At 32.5% G+C, this 17707-nt stretch overlaps 1 protein-coding gene across 1 annotated transcript; it reads left to right on the top strand.

Moving 5' to 3' along the window:
* Nucleotides 1-3870: 3870 nt before the first annotated feature.
* On the top strand, nt 3871-14026 carry LOC120777476 (cold shock domain-containing protein E1). The gene is made up of 12 exons (XM_040108810.1): nt 3871-5116; nt 8241-8620; nt 8684-8863; nt 8930-9144; nt 9214-9421; nt 9500-9709; nt 9775-10008; nt 10071-10224; nt 10299-10468; nt 11318-12316; nt 13438-13615; nt 13686-14026. The coding sequence occupies exons 1-12, from the start codon at nt 5080-5082 to the stop codon at nt 13700-13702; spliced, it is 2982 nt and encodes a 993-aa protein (XP_039964744.1). The 5' UTR covers nt 3871-5079; the 3' UTR covers nt 13703-14026.
* The last annotated feature ends 3681 nt before the right edge of the window (nt 14027-17707 follow it).

Raw genomic sequence — 17707 nt, 5'->3', positions numbered from 1 at the left:
AAGAAAATTCATCTTCGTATTTTCTTATAGATGCCTTTGTTAACGGAAGTGTTGTTATTAAAGCAATTAATTAAGTTTAGAATAACTAAAAAGCAATAATAGTTTAACAAAATATGTGTAAATATTAAATAATTATTCTGCCGGCTAGGACCTAGGTTACGATCTTAAATTTACACACTTGTGTATACATAGCAAAAGCATCGCGAACTTTGCGTACGTGTGTACACATTCACTTAATGCACTAAGTTGTATGGGCAATACATCAGCCTACAGAAAGCCTTATTGGTTTTATGGAAGGAGGTGCATTACACCGTAGTGCAGTGAAAAATCAATATTGCATTTCTGGGATGCTCAACGTGGAAATGCTATATAGCCCGAATCCAAACCATTGAGGGTTGGATGGGCGGGGTGTTTGTATATTTTTTCTTTAGGTTTTGTGATGCGAAAAAAATGTGTACATATCAAAGAAACTTTCTCTATATGCCGGTTATATGATTTTACAAAGAAAAATAATTAGTGGTATACTTGTTGGATACTAAAAATGTACACTTTACTTGATCACCCATTTCAATCGCAGATATTGTGTCCAAATAAATATCTAAAAATAAATATTTTAATAAATCGCTTATAATGGTTACCTAAATTATTTTTTTTTATCAGATAATGAAAATGGGAAAATTTGCGTTTAGTTATACCTTAAAAAAATACAGCATCCGCAAGTCTTAGGTGTCCACCTTTAATGTAACAATTTCTTACCAAATTTTGGTTAATAAATAAGTATATAAAAAATATTAAATAAATGAGATACATCTTTAAAGATATCTTATATAAATGATACAATATTTATGATCTTAACTGACTAAAAAGTGTGCAAATGAAATTTTCATATTTTCTCTTTCAAATTGAAAATAGCAAACTTTTTGCTATATTTATTATATTTTGATGGAATGAATTACATATTTATTTAGCTTTCTTTCAAGTACTTCTTGTAAATATTTATTTTTTTTGTTCTAGTTCTTACAAAATTACGGCCTTAAGAGTACATATTCACTCAAACAAGCCTATATATTATTATAAAAGGTTGAAGGAAGGTTTATATTTTATATTCAGAACATCATTTCAAATTTATAATTATATTTATAAAACCATTTATATGCCAAATATAATAAACTATATGTATATGATTGTAATAAATTTAACATATTTTCAGCTTTTGTAACTAAAACTCCGTTTTGACATCACACTAAACTATTCTCATCATAATCTAAAACACCATCGAAAACGAAATAACAAAATCAACAAATACTTAAAAAAAATATAAAAAAAACAAAAATAAATAAAACAAGTTAATCAAACTACAAACCCCAACAATAAAATCGCGCACGATTAAGATATACTAATATTCTGAACACTGTTGCAGATGTTAAGAAGTGGTGGAGGAATAAAGAAATACAGACGAATAATTTCTTATTCCCAAAGTTTTGATCAAATACAATAATAAACTTTCATACAATTTATGAATTAAAAACGTCATAATTAATTTATTAACTATTTAGCGGCCAATAAGTAAACTTCGTGAATTAAATATTTGTGAAAAAGTGCTTACCGTACGTGCTCGTACGCGAGCTTTCTGGCTTTATTTTTTTCTTTTTGGTCAATACTAGCCAAATAAATCGCAACGCCGATAATTAATTTAAAAAATTACTCTTAATACTCAATAATTTTTGGAGTAGAAGTTTAGTAAAATATAAAAGCTATTCACTGTAAACCGTATTAAAAAACTTAAGAATCTCAAAACAAAAAAATTAAATTGGGAGGAAATGTTATCATACCTCACATTGTAATGATTGTTGTGAGTACGAAGTGAATTAAATATAAAGCGTTTCTATCCGTTATGATACTCTGCCACATGGGAACTGCAAATATTTAAACGGTCAGAAGTTGGAATCGATAAATCCATCATTATATTTTCATGAACTCAAAAAAAAAACATTCCGAGGTCCGACACTACTGACTTAAAAAAATATTGTCAACGCCAGCAGTTGGACTGCTTTTTAAAATATACACAAAGTAAATAGAGCTCAGCAAAAACTAACCACGAAAAAGATCGTCCAGTGAAGAAAAATCTTTCCTGCGCCAGGAGTAAAACAAGTTGTGCATACCCCTCATTTTTGGCGGCGGAATATTCTGTTAAATTTATCCCAAACTCTTAATAACCACGTTATTGAAAAATAAACACTCCTCCAATTCCCTTAAACACAGCTCCTCTAAAAATCATTAACACTTCATTGCATTCATACAGGTTTTAAATGTTAATGGAAGCAGTCCAAACTTTAAAAATCCTAAACCACAATAAAAAAACAAAAGCAACACAACCAGCAACAAAAAACAACTGAAAAGAAAAGTTTTAAAGTACAAAACGCAATAAGAAAAGAAATAGTTACAAAACAAATATAAATATTAATTATAAAAAAATAAAACTTTCAGAATAGAAAAGTAAGAGTGTTGTGAAAAGAAATTTAAAACACAAAAATTAAGGTCTAAGACTACAATAAAAAAATAAAAAAACGATTCACAACAAAATAATCACATATAAATTGGGTAACGAGGGAGTGAAATAAAAACCAAAACACAGATAACGTAGCTTTGTATTCGGTGGTATATTTTATGATAACTAAGTGCGTAAAGTGAGAAAATCAATATAAAATAAATGAAATACGGTGAAAAACAGGCCCACTGCTGGCAATTAGCCGGTATAATTCCTGTCGTCCAGGTAAACAGCAAATAAACTAATGCCTACTATGACAAGGTGCTTCGAAGAAAAGGATATGTAAACGCTTTCGAAAATTTCCAAAATAATAGAAATAATAGCCAATTAAAACAGTTTGAACCGATTGAACAATATCGAAAAGAAAACCAGGCGGAAGTGTATGACCAACGAAGTGGTTTATTTAAATAAATTAAAAATATATATTGAAGAGAGCAGAATATAACTAAAACTACGTATCGTACGAAGTAGCTGTAGCAAACTAATTGAACCGAAAACTGCAATGAATACAGTGTAAAATAAATAAATACTTGCAACGTAGCAACAATGAGTTTACACCATTCTTCAAATCAACATTTAAATGACAAATTAAACCTTTAATAATAAAAAACTGTATTATTTAACAAGAAGTGCAGGAATCGAAAATAGTAATCCAAAAATATATTTCCAAAAACTGAACTCAAATAATATAAATCACTTTTACATGTGAATAAATCATATATTTTACAATAATAACAATATAGCTGATCAACTACAAATATCTAGATTGTAAAAAGATAATTATAAATTTATGAATTAGCAACGAAAATCTTAAATAAATCGATCTTAAAAGAATAATTCATTGTAGAAGGGCCATTTGTTGGCGGGCAGTTGCTGCGCTTAATCTGGACACCCGACGCGAAGATAATAAAGCAAAGTTCCGGGAACCAATCGCGAGAAGTTTAAAGTCGAAACCCATTTAGACAGACTGCAGAAGTAAACCGATGAAATTTATAACATATATTAAACAAGAAAGAAAATAACTAAATTAATTTATTAAAGAATTGCGCATGTGAATGTGTCTAGTACCTATAGTGTGTTTGTGTGTGAATGATACTATGCATCAGTAACAAAATAAGACAAAATTAAAAACAAAAACTGTTTATAACAACAAAAACACAAACAAAAATTCAAAGAAAGATTTAACAACTCTGTGATAATTATTGTAAATTTATAATATAAAATAAAACAAAAAGTAAGGAATAGCAACAAAAACAAAGATTATTATTACAAAACAGCAACAAAAGAAATTTTCGTTAAATTAAATTGAATTAATTACTAGAAGTAAAAAATAAAATTTAAAATATAGACGTAAAACTACAACACAAAATAGAAACAACTAAAGCAAATGCAAATGAAGATAATGAAACATTGAAACAAATTCGTGATATCTTAAAGGACTTCGATACATATATACTATAGTATATTATTATATTATATTTTATATTAATTAAGTGGATAATAATAAGCTTATATATATGAGCAAAACAGACTTAAAACGCGAAAAAATATATAAAAGCATTAATCGAGCAGCTCTTGTAGTTTAAGAAGCACTGGAATAAACTGGAGTACTGCAAGGAATCGTGCTTAGAACTAACGTAGTATATGAATAATAAAAAGACTTTGCTACATTTAAAGCTTAGTATAGAGATAAAAATAATATAAAAACAATATAACAAAAGCCCAGTAACAAAACAACAACAAAAATCCAAACAGCGAATCGGCAGCAAAGCTATTACAGCTTAAGTTTAACTATGAAATGCTTTAGTTACATCTTCAAGAAATCTCTCTTAATATAAAAAATATATGTATATCAGATTTGTCTAAATATAAATCTAAAAATAAAGAACAATAGCAAACAAATATCCTAGTGATACACCACAAGTATAGTAGTTGAAAGCGTATGGGGGCGAGGCTCAAACCATGAGTGAGAAATGAGAAATTGACGGCGAATGAAAATAAATTAATCACTTTTTTTAACATTTAAAAAACTAATCATAACATCAAATGAGATTGACAGAATACTACTTAGCTCTCTTCATACAATCCAACAAAGGCGCTGTGTTCCGGCATTTAACACATACATACAAAAACATTCAGAAAGGCTTTCAGTGAACTGTCACTGCCTCCATAAATAATAGCGTGAGCGTGTTATTAAACTAATAAGATAACACTACCGTCGAATCGAAACAAAAATTTCAAAAAACTACCAATTGTGCATAAAAAGGATCATAAATTATATTTTGTTTCGAACATCTCAACACATTTTCTTCATTTATTGCCCTTCGTGCAGTTTGCACACCAAATAAATTCGATTTACGACTGAATTTTACGCACGCGCTTTTTTATCGTAAGAATTGATTTCAAATCTATCATCCTTATCCAAAGTCCACAAGACCAAAGTGTATCCCCAGCGAACAAAACAATTGCAACACTCATTACCACCACTACTACCACTACCAACAACAAGTATTCCACGTGTATTTAGCAACATGAACGCCCAATCAAAAGGTTACCGCACCGGTGAAGGTAAATACAAATTTTACAAGCATGTACCATATGTAATAGGAGCAATATACTTGTAGTAACTATGTCATTCTCAAATAAGTTCTAAATATATTTTTTATCTATAACAATTAATCATTATTCAATAAGACATCATGTAATATAATTCACTTAAGTTGCTATATTTCATAAGTAGGTATTTTTATTGCAACAGTTGAATCTACTATAGATTGTTTTATATAAAAATATTTAAATTCGAATATTATATGTCCATAGATTACCATGTTTAAAATTTAGAAATCACACTTTGTTCACTCACAAAGCAAATATTTTCTCTGTTGGGGTCAAAAATCGAGCCACGGTGGCTCTGTTCGTCTTTATTTAAAAAGAGAATACTTTACGGAAATTTGCATATAGTATACTACATATACACATTACTAGCTATCGAACACGAAATGACCGATTTCATTTATGTTATGACGTATTCACTATGAAGATTTAATGCTCCTGTCGCTTCTCTTTAACGCACTTTTAGTAGTTTTAAAAATAGCCTTTGTATAGCAGGTAGTGAAAACGGCATAAATCGGTGATAACCTAGCTCTAGAGAGACTTACTCTCAGAAAGTTTGATTGATATACATAGCTTTAATAAGCAATTTAGAGGGATCAATTTAGCAATTAATCCTTCTTGCTAAAATTTAATTTTATGGTTCGAAATAGGTGCAATTGTGGACAATTATAAAATGATTTCCCAACTTGTTGGTATCATTTTCATTGTACGAGTGGTCTTTTGATTCAAAAAAGTTTGTCTCCGCGATTTATTTTCACTAACAAAGACCAATACTTTTTTGCCATCGTTTTCAATTATTTGTCACCTTGTAGATCGCTCGTCCGTGAACTCGCGCGTCATAACTTTAGACCGAGCTTTCCCAAGGTTACACGAACGACATTTTCAACACGATTGTTTATGGTATCGGATATCTTGACCATCCAAGTTCATATTGTGAATTTTTCCTTATTTCTCTCGTAACAGCCTTTTTAGATGTCGCTTGAGTATGAACTGCCTTCGGCGCTTATACTGAATTCAATAAAAAGCGACGGATAGCTGATATCAGCGTTGTTTTAACGCGAAAAAATAATATTTTGCTAGCATACTACATATATTCATTTCTATCCATCTGTTTCAAAACGATAAGACTTTCTTTTATGGAGCCTACCTTATGAAATATTCTAATAAAATTAATTTGATTTTGATATACATATACTCATATAAAGGTTTCTGTCTCTTCCAAATAATACTGTGTCTAAATTATTTTATATTAGTCAAAAATTTAATGCACAATCTAGTTCCAACCATTTAGAAGGCGTGCTTTAGTTTTAACTAATTGGTACAACGATTCTGAATTGAAATTACTGACCTATATTTAAAATAGGAAAAATAATAACATTTCTTCGCCGTTACAAAGAATTATATTTTATACAATGGATTTCAGTTTCAATTCATATCGTGTCCTCTTTATTTAAAGAATGAGATTAGGGCTTTATCAAAGATAGTGAAACAATGCCATGATCTCCTAGTGTATCTAATATCATAGTTTACAATGAACTTGCAATGGGTTCCAGGACATATTTATATTTCTAGTAACTATATATGAACTAGACACAACCATACAATTGGACTCCAAAAAGAGAGTATTTATACCCTAATGGCTTGTAGAAGCTATCAAGAGGTGGAAGATGAAGAAGAGTATAGAACATCCTCCATGCGAATGCAAAGCTTTGAATCGGAAGAGATTGCAACTATCGTTCGAGGATTTCTTGACAGTGTCTCAGAGGTTGCATAAATAAAAATACTTTAAAAATTGTTATATGTATATTTTGTTACCACCCCTATCTTTGAAATAATGAATACTTGATTTTTATTTGAATTGCGAATATTGCTAGAAGACCCAATTAATATAGTTGGGCGATTTTTGTTGATTGAACGAATATTAATTAATGTAATATATTATTAATATGGATATATCAACAGAATAATGATAAGTTCGAGTTTAGGTTATCCTCCTAACGCAACCCTATATTTAAATTTGTAGACCGATATCAAAACAAGAGAAAGCTTCAACTTCGGTTTCACTGAGCTATAATACCACACAAAATACAAGATTTTTTTTTACCGTTCAGTTTGTATTTTTGAAGATATCTCGTCAAATAAAAAAGTTTTGCATAAAAACCTTTATTTGATCGTACCGTTTGTATGGCAGCTATGCGCTATAGAGGTCCGCAATCAGCTATTCCGACAAATAAACTGCTTCTTGTGAATAAAAAGAACATGTGCAAAATTTCAGATCAATATCTCAGAAAAAGAGGCTTTAGTACCCGTATATACAGACAGGCAGAGGGATATGCAAATCGACGCAAGTCGCCATGCTAATAATCATAAAAGGGAATATAAAATTAGGTTTACGATTTCAGTTAAACGTACAGTCAAAATCTGAATACAACTTAAGTGAAGTAAGGTGTAAGGTATCTTCTTCAACCTTGAATTAATAATAATTGATTATTTACTATCATGTCATCAAAGTTATTTGATAAATTTTCTGATCAGTTCTTTCGATCCGATTTATTTCAAGTTTGTCACATTCATTTTGAAAAATTTCATTTTTTATATTTATTTTAAATTGCTCATCGTCTTTCCGAATTATTAGTGAAAAAAACTAGAAACTTGTGTGTCCTGGAAACTGTTAAATTGCAAAATTTTAATCTATTTTAGTGTAAACTTCATCCTCCACCGTTATAAACAGAATAACCGAAAAAGCAATTTGTAGTGTGCGGTTTATTTATGTGTGCATGTTTTAATGTGTTTGTAAATGATCCTTTATGTGTCTGTGTTTGTCTGTCCGCGTCTGCAATCTATCGTTTGTCTTTGAATCGTTTGGTGCAGCTTTATCAATCATTGCCTGCGTTTTGAGCAGCGAGGCGTTTTCACAATTGGGAAACATTAAAATAGTTGAGTTCAAACAGGAATTTGCGAAATATTTACATACATATAATATTTATATATGTATATTTTGTGAGAAAATTCTAAAAAATTTAACAAATTGAAAATCTTAAAACAAAAAATTTTATTTTTGTCTTGTTTATCTTTACAGATATCTACGATAACATTTCTTGCGATGGCTTTTTCAACATGAATGCCATGCGTATTCAAACCACTTTTCCGCCAATTGGCACTTTTACTTTGGATTCTACGCTGGGACCGCCACCGTCTCAGTCGCAAAATCAGCCACCGATATCCCAACACCCACCACCGATTGGTATTTTCGACGCTAACGAGGTGCCAGAGATCATTCAAAATCCGGCAACAATTGGTGTGTTCCAATCCAATAGCGTTTTGAGCAATGGTGGAGGTAGTGGTGGCGGGGGCGGTAATAACTCCTCATCCATATTTAGTTCGCAATCGAGCTCTTCATCAGCTGCCAACGATCCAAGTCAAGCAACGCGTGAGACTGGAATTATTGAGAAACTTTTGGTACGTTCGCAAAACCTTTCTTTGGAAAATTAATTCTATATAAATGCATATATATTTTTTTAGCATTCTTATGGATTCATTCAATGTTGTGAGCGTCAGGCACGTTTATTCTTTCACTTCTCGCAATTCAGCGGTAATATTGATCACTTAAAAATCGGTGATCCGGTCGAATTTGAAATGACTTACGATCGTCGCACAGGCAAGCCAATAGCAAGTCAAGTTTCGAAGATAGCACCAGAAGTGGTGAGTTAGCATCAAGTGATAACCATGCATATAGAGTTTCTCATAGTTCATTATTGTGTGTGATAGGTGTTATCGGAGGAACGAGTTACTGGCACTGTTACAACAGAACTTCGTACTGATTGCGCTAACAATTTGCTTTCGTCAAACGAGACAACTGGTCGCATCAGCTATGAAAATCGTGGCGAGTGCTTTTTCTTACCTTATACCAAAGATGATGTTGAGGGAAATGTCAATTTACGCGCCGGCGACAAAGTTAGTTTTCAAATTGCAACTAACCAAAGGTATTTGCTTATTATTATTAATTACAATTTGTTATGGTGTAATATTTTTGAGCGTTTCGCATGTTACAGAGGTAACCTTGGTGCTTGCCACATTCGTTTGGAGAATCCCGCACAGCCTGTTAAGTATCGTGGTGTTGTCTGCTCCATGAAAGAATCGTTTGGTTTTATTGAACGTGCTGATGTCGTCAAAGAAATTTTCTTCCATTTTTCTGAAGCTGAGGGAAACGTTGAGTTGCGTCCAGGTGACGATGTTGAATTTACCATACAAACCCGTAACGTAAGTATCCTTTCTTATAATGAGTTATTATATAATAGGTATATAATATAATAACCAAAACTGTTTCTTGCTTACCAGGGTCGCGAATTTGCTTGTAATATAACGAGATTAGCACCAGGATCAGTTATATTTGAGGACGTAGATACCACGATCTACAAAGGGCAGGTGTTGAAGCCCCTTGACCGCAATAATCCAACTCGGCAAACTAATGATCCATTGCCCGGTCGTATACGGTATCGCGCACCAGACTATTCCGAAGTGGAAGTTCCCTTTGGGGACAAGGATCAGGTGAATGCAAATGCACAAGGAAACCAAAACTATAATATGATAATACTAACGTTTTATTTCTGTAGAAGGGTGACTTCACTTTGCGACATGGTGACTGGGTACAATTTTTACTCGCAACTGATAGACGCGATCAACTGCAGCGTGCTACTTCGATTTCTCTACTCGATGAAACCTTTAAGGTTTCCGGTGAGAAGCGTGAGCAAGGTGTTGTTGCTTCACTTAAGGACGGTTTTGGCTTTTTACGTTGTGTTGAACGCAATTTACGTTTATTTTTTCACTTTACGGAGGTGTTGGATACTGTAAATATTCCTGGCACTATAAGCATACATAAATGAAATTAATAACTTTTTTCAATTTTCAGAGCCGGGAAATTGCTGTCAATGACGAAGTTGAATTTACTGTTGTGCAAGAGCCCGGTGTTCCATACAATACATCTCGCTTGCATGCCATTCGCATAAAGCACTTACCACCAAATACGGTGCAGTTTGAGATGTTAATGGCAAGTAATATTGAAGGTATGCCATTATACTACTCTTATTTAAAATAACTTCAAAATTAACTCTATTTGTCATTGTGCTATTTTTCATAGGCTCTGTAACGCGTGAGGCGCCTAAAAGTCCCGTCAAGTCCCAAGATCGTGTAGAGGGCGGTGTGATCACATATGATCACGGTGATGTCAAAAAGACTATAATGTATTTCCTTAAAGACTGCGAGAAACCACCAAGAATTGGAGATCGTGTACGATTCGATATCTACTTGGTGAGTATGTGATGTACGGAATTCCACAAAGGGTATTTTAATTATTTCAAAAAGAAATTATTAATATTGCTTTGATATTTTTTTAATAAAATGAGCCTTAGCCAATGTCAAAATTATTTTTCGAACGATAAAAATTAACAGCTTCTAATGAAACAAGAGGACCCTTTATATAACGGATCAACGTGACGAACTGAGTCGATGTCCGTCTGTCTGTATATACATATATACTCCAAATAGTCCCTAAATTTGTGAGATACCAATAAGAAATTTTGCACACATCCTTTTCTCTCAAAGAAGCTACTCATTTGTTGGAACCGCCAATATCGGACCACTATACCATTTAGCTGCCATAGAGACAGAGCGTTCAAAATCAAGTTCTTGTGTGGAAACTTTTTCATTTCACATATTTACGATTAGGCTTGTATTATTTTCCAAGCTAACGATACAATTTCTGCAGAATTTGTTCAGATCGGACCACTATAGCCATAGCTTCCATATAAACTGAATAATCAAAATTAAGTGGTTGTATGAAAACCTTTTCATTTGACAACATATCTTCAGAATATTTGTCTGAGATTATTCTCCAATGCAAGGCTACAATCTCGAATAAAATTGTTCAGATCGAACTACCATAGCATATAGCTGTCATACAAATCAACCGATTAATATAAAGTTCTTGTATGAAAGACTTTTTTATTCTTCTGTGCACCGAAGTTATTGTATTTTCTTGTTGTCTAAAGCCGACAAAACCTGACCTTTAGCTTACATGCAAATAACTTTGACTTGACTTAGGTCTAACCCTCTTTGAATTTTAATTGTTTCTTATCCGTTATATTTTCCACCATTCAGGTAAAACGAAACAAAGAATTCATTGCTGTAAATGTACAACTAATTGGACAAATGCAACAAATACATCAGCAACAATTGCAACAACAACAACAACAACAGCAACCACAACATATGTTAACCAATACAACGAACCAACTGCAACATCAACATATGCACAACCAAAACAATGAGCAAATGCTACTGTCCAATGGTGTCGGCGTTGGTCTTAATACCGGCATCGGCGGTAACACCGGTGGTATGTTGCTACCGCCACAAAACGGTTATTTACCACTGACTAATTCAACTCAGCTGCTATCCACACCAAAGATTGAAGACTTCAAATTGGACAATAATAACTTAGCAATGGGTGAACATGGACAAACTTACCGTGGCTTTATTGCTGTCATCAAAGAAAATTTTGGTTTTATTGAGACGCTTTCGCACGATGAAGAAGTCTTTTTTCACTTTAGCAATTATGTTGGCAATCCTAACTGGTTGGAATTGGGTCAAGAGGTTGAATATACTCTGTCGCCGAATGGCAACACTTCCGCCTCTGGAAATTGCTTGCCGGCTGAAAATGTGCGCACACTACCAAAAGGTTCCATACCACAGCCAGCCATTTTGGATGGTACTCATAACGGTATAGTGGCACGTCCACTACGCTGCATCAATCCCGATCAACAGGAGTATGCTGGACTTATTGAAGTTTTGGATGAAACTAAACAAAGTGTGCTGACACAGCACGAGTTCGGAATTACCAGTTTAGTGAATAAGCGCGATTTGCTACAAAAAGGTGATTTGGTCACTTTCCGGATTGATGAAATTGGACGCGCTGCTGATATAAATGCTGTACGCCAAAAGAAACGTGCAACTGTTGATTCAATTAAAGGACAATTTGGTTTTCTCAATTATGAAATTGAGGATGGCAAAAAGCTCTTCTTTCACATGTCAGAGGTGCAAGGCAATGCCGTTGCTTTACATCCAGGTGATACTGTTGAATTTTCGGTGGTTACCAATCAGGTAATTATATTTTATTATTTTCGCATAATATCAAAAAAACTATCAGCAATATTGAGGGTTTGAGACTCTATAAGTGATTTGGGTTAGTTGTAGTGCCTGGAGTAGTTATAGGTTGTAAATAATTGGTGGTGCGTCGTGGACAGCCTTCACACATTTTTGGCATACAAGTATAGTAACTAATAGCGGTTTCTTTTTTCGACGAAAATTTTATACAAATGTTCCATGACACCCTGTAAAAATATTAAATTTTTTAACAAAAACAAAATGACACCCTTTTATAAATCAGCTGTTGTATTGTTTTCGTTCATTATTAGTACATACAATATAATAAGTTTTTTAAACAGTAATTCACAAAAGTAGTGCAAAAAAACACTCATCATTAACACTTTTCCTTTTACCTCTGAGTAAGCGTTTACAACGTCTTCCATGAATCCTTTCAGCCTGGATAGGGAATCACTGTCAACAACTAACATCCCCATTTCGTTCTCTGATGATAATAAGGATGAATTGACCAACTCATATGTTTTTTATTATTAAATTGATTTTACTTAGGCAAAAACGTAATTAAAATACTTTAAAACTTTCAAACACCATAAATAAAAATTCATTCATATCAATTGAAGACACAAGAACACACTGTTATTAAAAATAGATGAATTCCTGAATTTCATTAAGACATCCCACATGCTCACCGATATTCGTAAAAAGTTACCCCTTCCCTCGACAGTCAGGTCTACTCAAAACGGAACGGACCCGGATTTTTATTCGGCCAATAACAGACCCGACAACAATACTCAAAAAACAACAACAAAAGAGTCAACCGAAAGTTCGAATATTTGTGGAATAGGTGATATGGGAACTAAGTGATGTTTTGGTCAGATTTTACCCATTTTTTACACTAGAGATTATATATTACATTATATAAAAAATCTCTGAATTTAAATAAAATATTTCAAAATTGAATTTGTTAAAAAGCCTAATTTATCGATATTCTTCTTTCTCTGATATTCCAACTTTATGTACAGTTAGGTGGAAGCATTGATATTTTATAGAAATGTTAATAATTTTTTTATACTCACAATTGTTAATGAACCATTAACCATTTTCTGCTACTTATACAGCGCAATGGCAAATCATCAGCTTGCAATGTACTGAAGATCAACGATCGTCCAGACCGTTTAATATCCCGGTTAAAGCTAAATGCAGATGATACTGTGCCACGATTAATCATCACGCGAGCACCACGAGGACCACAAAGCAAGGGCTTCTTGCCCCAAGCACGCATTGCACGTATTCCAGGTGGGTTTCAATGCTAATTAATAATTATTGGTTCTTCTCTACAAGCGTTTGCTATTTGCTATCGTTCCAGGCATTTTAATTGAATAAATAGCAGCAGTATACAAAAACAATCTGGAAGGCGTTGTAGCCTTACATGATTTAATATCCGCAACACCATATGGAATAAAAAAATGAATAAAGATAAATTTTGAGGGTGCAGGATAAGCGAGGAGGAGGGAGCAAATAAATATTATTTAACAGAATTTTTAGTGTATATGTTGGCGGCAGTGTGGACGTGCTTGAATATAAATATTTAGAAGCAAAGATATGCGTAAGGCCACAACTCTTCCTCAGCAAAGAAAAGAAAAGAAATGAAAATAAATATGGCATATTTATGAATATGAATACTAAAATAACACAATACAAAATATCTTAAATAAAGGAATACAGTAATAAAAACAAAATATGAAATGCTTGAGTAAAATGAAAAACAAAAAAAAAAAAATAAAGAAAGAAGAACTATATTAAATATGACAGAGATTGTAAGCATGCAATGCATATGCGCGCTAGAATACAGCTCAACATTGCTTATCTCTCTATTTATATTTAAACAATTTACGGAAAAAAATGCCAAAGTGCAAACGGATTTTTAATTATAATTTTTTTATTTCTATTTGAAGTTAATAATATAATAACATTATGATGAGTATACAAAACATGTTTGAAGTGCGAAATTAAAGGAAACTGCTGAAGTAGACACGAGTCAATGGAGTGATAGTTGGAATAAATAAACAAAAGCCACGGTAAAAATGCAACAAATACACATAACTAAACCAGTATCAGAACAATAACTAAACGTGCTCATTTATTTATTGCCCATTTCTAACTATTATTATTATTACCATATACATATATAGTTTATTTGTACGAACGAAATTCCTTTATAACTTATATAAACAGTTAATGTGACTAAATTGAAATTATCTAAGATCAACATACAAGCTAAAATCCTTGCAAACTACCCAAATAACAAAATTTAAGGCCTATTATTAAGTAAATACAAATACCAAGAGGTTTGCCATCCAAGCGTTATAATCACTCATTCGCTTTGTGTTAAGATTTTCAATTACATACACATTCAATTTCTGTTATTTTCAATTGTACAGAATCAATCGTACAATGCCATATTAAGACTATGTACTATGAATTTTTCATACCATTTTGGTACAAACAAAAAGTTTCTGTTCTCACATTTTTATTTTTTGAATTTTTTTTTTACATATTACATTGATTTAACAAAGTTAATTAATCATATTTGGCGGTGCGCTCCCTTGAATTGCTTGTTTAGTATTTATAACAAAGAATATATATTCGCATACTTTCATATACTACATATTAATGGATATAATTACATACATACTTATTGTGTCACACATAATCGTAATATGCTACGAAAGCAATTGAAACAAATGTTTATTTTAAAATTTATATAATATTTTATGAACGTATTTTCTTTCAAAATCAACAACACAAGTTACAACTTTCAAGATGATGTGAATGAAGCGAACACACAAAAATTAAACCAAGTTTAGTATTTAATAATAAAAAAATATTATTTATATGATTACAAATGATTTATATTATTGTAATAATGGTGATGAATTGAAAACTGTTGCACTAAATCAAACAATTAAATCGTAAATTTGAGGCAGCAAATTCAATTTGCTCCTTTCATTTGCAAAAATACACATATATAATAAAGCATAAACTAAAAAGGCAACAAAAAAAAAAGTAAGAAACAATAATTTAAGTAAATAAGAAACCCCCAAAATAAGCAAAACCATAAAAAAAGTAAAAATAAAGTATATTAAAATATTTATAATAATAACCAAGAAAACAATGAATTTCAATTACATTCAAAATTGGGATCAGTCCTGCAGCCATGTTAAAATATAACAACAACATACAAAACCAAAAATATAAAAAAAAACATTGAAATGGAAGAAATATATATTTGCTTGAATATCAATAAAACAAAAAAAAAACGAAACATCAAAAACATTACAACAACAAACATGAAAAACATAAAACTGCAAAAGTAACAAGATGCAAACTCTATGAAATCAAATAAAATAAATACATACTTCACTAAAGCTATAATTAACGCGGTCTTTTATTGCTTTTTGTGCTAAATTAGAAAAAACGGTACAACCCAAGTTTAAATAAACTTCACAAATAAAAAGGTTTCTGCAGCTACATAGATAGTAAAAATTGAGGATTTGCACTGCTGCCTACGGTCTATTGTGTCCTCCCCTATATCACATATGGTCACCAAGGTCCAGCAGTGTCCTGTAAAGGACGCGACAAGGAGGCGAAATTTGTCTCGGGGGGGGTTGCTCATTTCCTTAAACCTTGCGAGGTTGTACACTCCCAGAATCAGCTTGGCATGACGCATTCCTGCTGCCAATGCTGTTCACTCTCTTCTTCGTGCGAAGCTGCTCCTTAAAAGTGTGGGACCCAACTGCAATTCATGAATCCGGTCCCATCAACCTGGACACTACCGCAGAGCGGGCTAGTGCGTCGGCCAGCTCATTGCCGTCTACCCCTTTATGCCCCGGCACCCAGTTTAGGTGTAACCGGTTGCAGACTGATAGGCGTTTCAGCCTTCCTATACACCTCTTCACTAAAACTAATTTAACCTCGTACGTATTGATCGCCTTTAGTGCCGCTTGTATACCGCTAAGTATCGCAATACACTGGTTGCGCTATATGTTATAGTAATCCGCTTATGCTACTACAATTAAAGCTCCATTTTTACAATGAGTGGTATTTGATTCCCAGGACGGCGTTCAAGGAGAGGTCTATTGCTTCTCGGGGAGTGGTAGCCGGACCATAGATCCGGATGGAATTAAATACCGAATCTAGAGATCAAAGTGACAATGAAAGTATCGATTCCATTGGTGCACCGAGTGTCGTTAGGCACATAGAGGATTTGTTTATTGTTTAAAAAATGTCTTTATCCAATCATCGAGAAAACTAGCAAACTTGAATTTTAGACTACCGCTTTTTAAATAGATCTGTCTAAGCTGGGTGACAACAATAAGATTGCAACCAAACACCTAGAAAAATTAATTAATAAACTGGAGGAGTAAGTATCAACTGAATATTTAATCTCGGAGGCAAACGAAATAAAACAAGGCAGCTAAAACCTGATTCCATGAATCTGTCAGATAATCATCGAAGGCTTGAAGTAATTTTTCCACATGAGCTTGCTCTTATAATACCAAACATAAGAGGTGATGAGGACTGATGAAAGCTGTGAAAGGTAAAGCTCGTCCTCTTTTACAAGTTAAACGAAAATCTTAAAATGCTAAAACGAGTTTTAAGTTTGAACGGACCCCTGACAATAAGATACTATTCAAGCATTACTTAACACATGCGTAACAGTTAGTCGGGTCTACGTAACCGATGAACCTAGATTTTAATCATGCCTATCATCAACTCGGCAGAAGCATTACAACAACATTTAGCATCTTTGTCACAAATATGACATTTGACTAAACTATGTTGATTTTAATACCGTTAACTCGGATATGAAGCAAAATATAATACTGAGACTTAGTGATACTACGACCAATAATATAAGATAAAATGATACCAAACATAACTGTAATCTTTTCAATCTTTTATAGAATATGGAATGTGGAATTCTTTCGAAACTTTTTTTAAACTAAAAGCTTACAAACAACTAAAGTATTTTCCCTACTTTGAAACTTGCTAGAGTATAAAACTAAGAAACGAACTTAGCCAACCGAATTTACTGAATTTCAAAACTTCAACCAATATGCAGTTGATTTGAAACACGTAATAAGGGCTCTATTAAAGAATCCGACTGATGTGACAACCAAAGAGTACAAATTAGAGTCGATTTCCAAGTACATAAAACTTTTATTTTGAGGGGTTAGAATTTATTTTTATTAAAATTTGGTTTCACGATATTATCATAACAAATTTCAGTTAGAAAACAAGACGAAAAGAGATTTCGTCAATTATAGACGTCATTCGCTACTCCTTTGAGCGTCGTTTCACATGATTTTCTTTCAAATGCAATTT

Source organism: Bactrocera tryoni, chromosome 5 (genome assembly GCF_016617805.1).
Source record: "Bactrocera tryoni isolate S06 chromosome 5, CSIRO_BtryS06_freeze2, whole genome shotgun sequence".
NCBI lineage: Eukaryota > Metazoa > Arthropoda > Insecta > Diptera > Tephritidae > Bactrocera > Bactrocera tryoni.
This window is presented reverse-complemented; position numbering and strand designations above follow the sequence as displayed.

What these genes read in the sequence shown, in the direction of transcription:
- LOC120777476 (XM_040108810.1), top strand. Translation starts at nt 5,080, where the DNA reads ATGAACGCCCAATCAAAAGGTTACCGCACCGGTGAAG. An exon ending in AGGTTACCGCACCGGTGAAG is followed by an intron (nt 5,117 to 8,240) that starts GTAAATACAAAT and finishes TTATCTTTACAG; the next exon opens with ATATCTACGATAACATTTCT. An exon ending in GAATTATTGAGAAACTTTTG is followed by an intron (nt 8,621 to 8,683) that starts GTACGTTCGCAA and finishes ATATTTTTTTAG; the next exon opens with CATTCTTATGGATTCATTCA.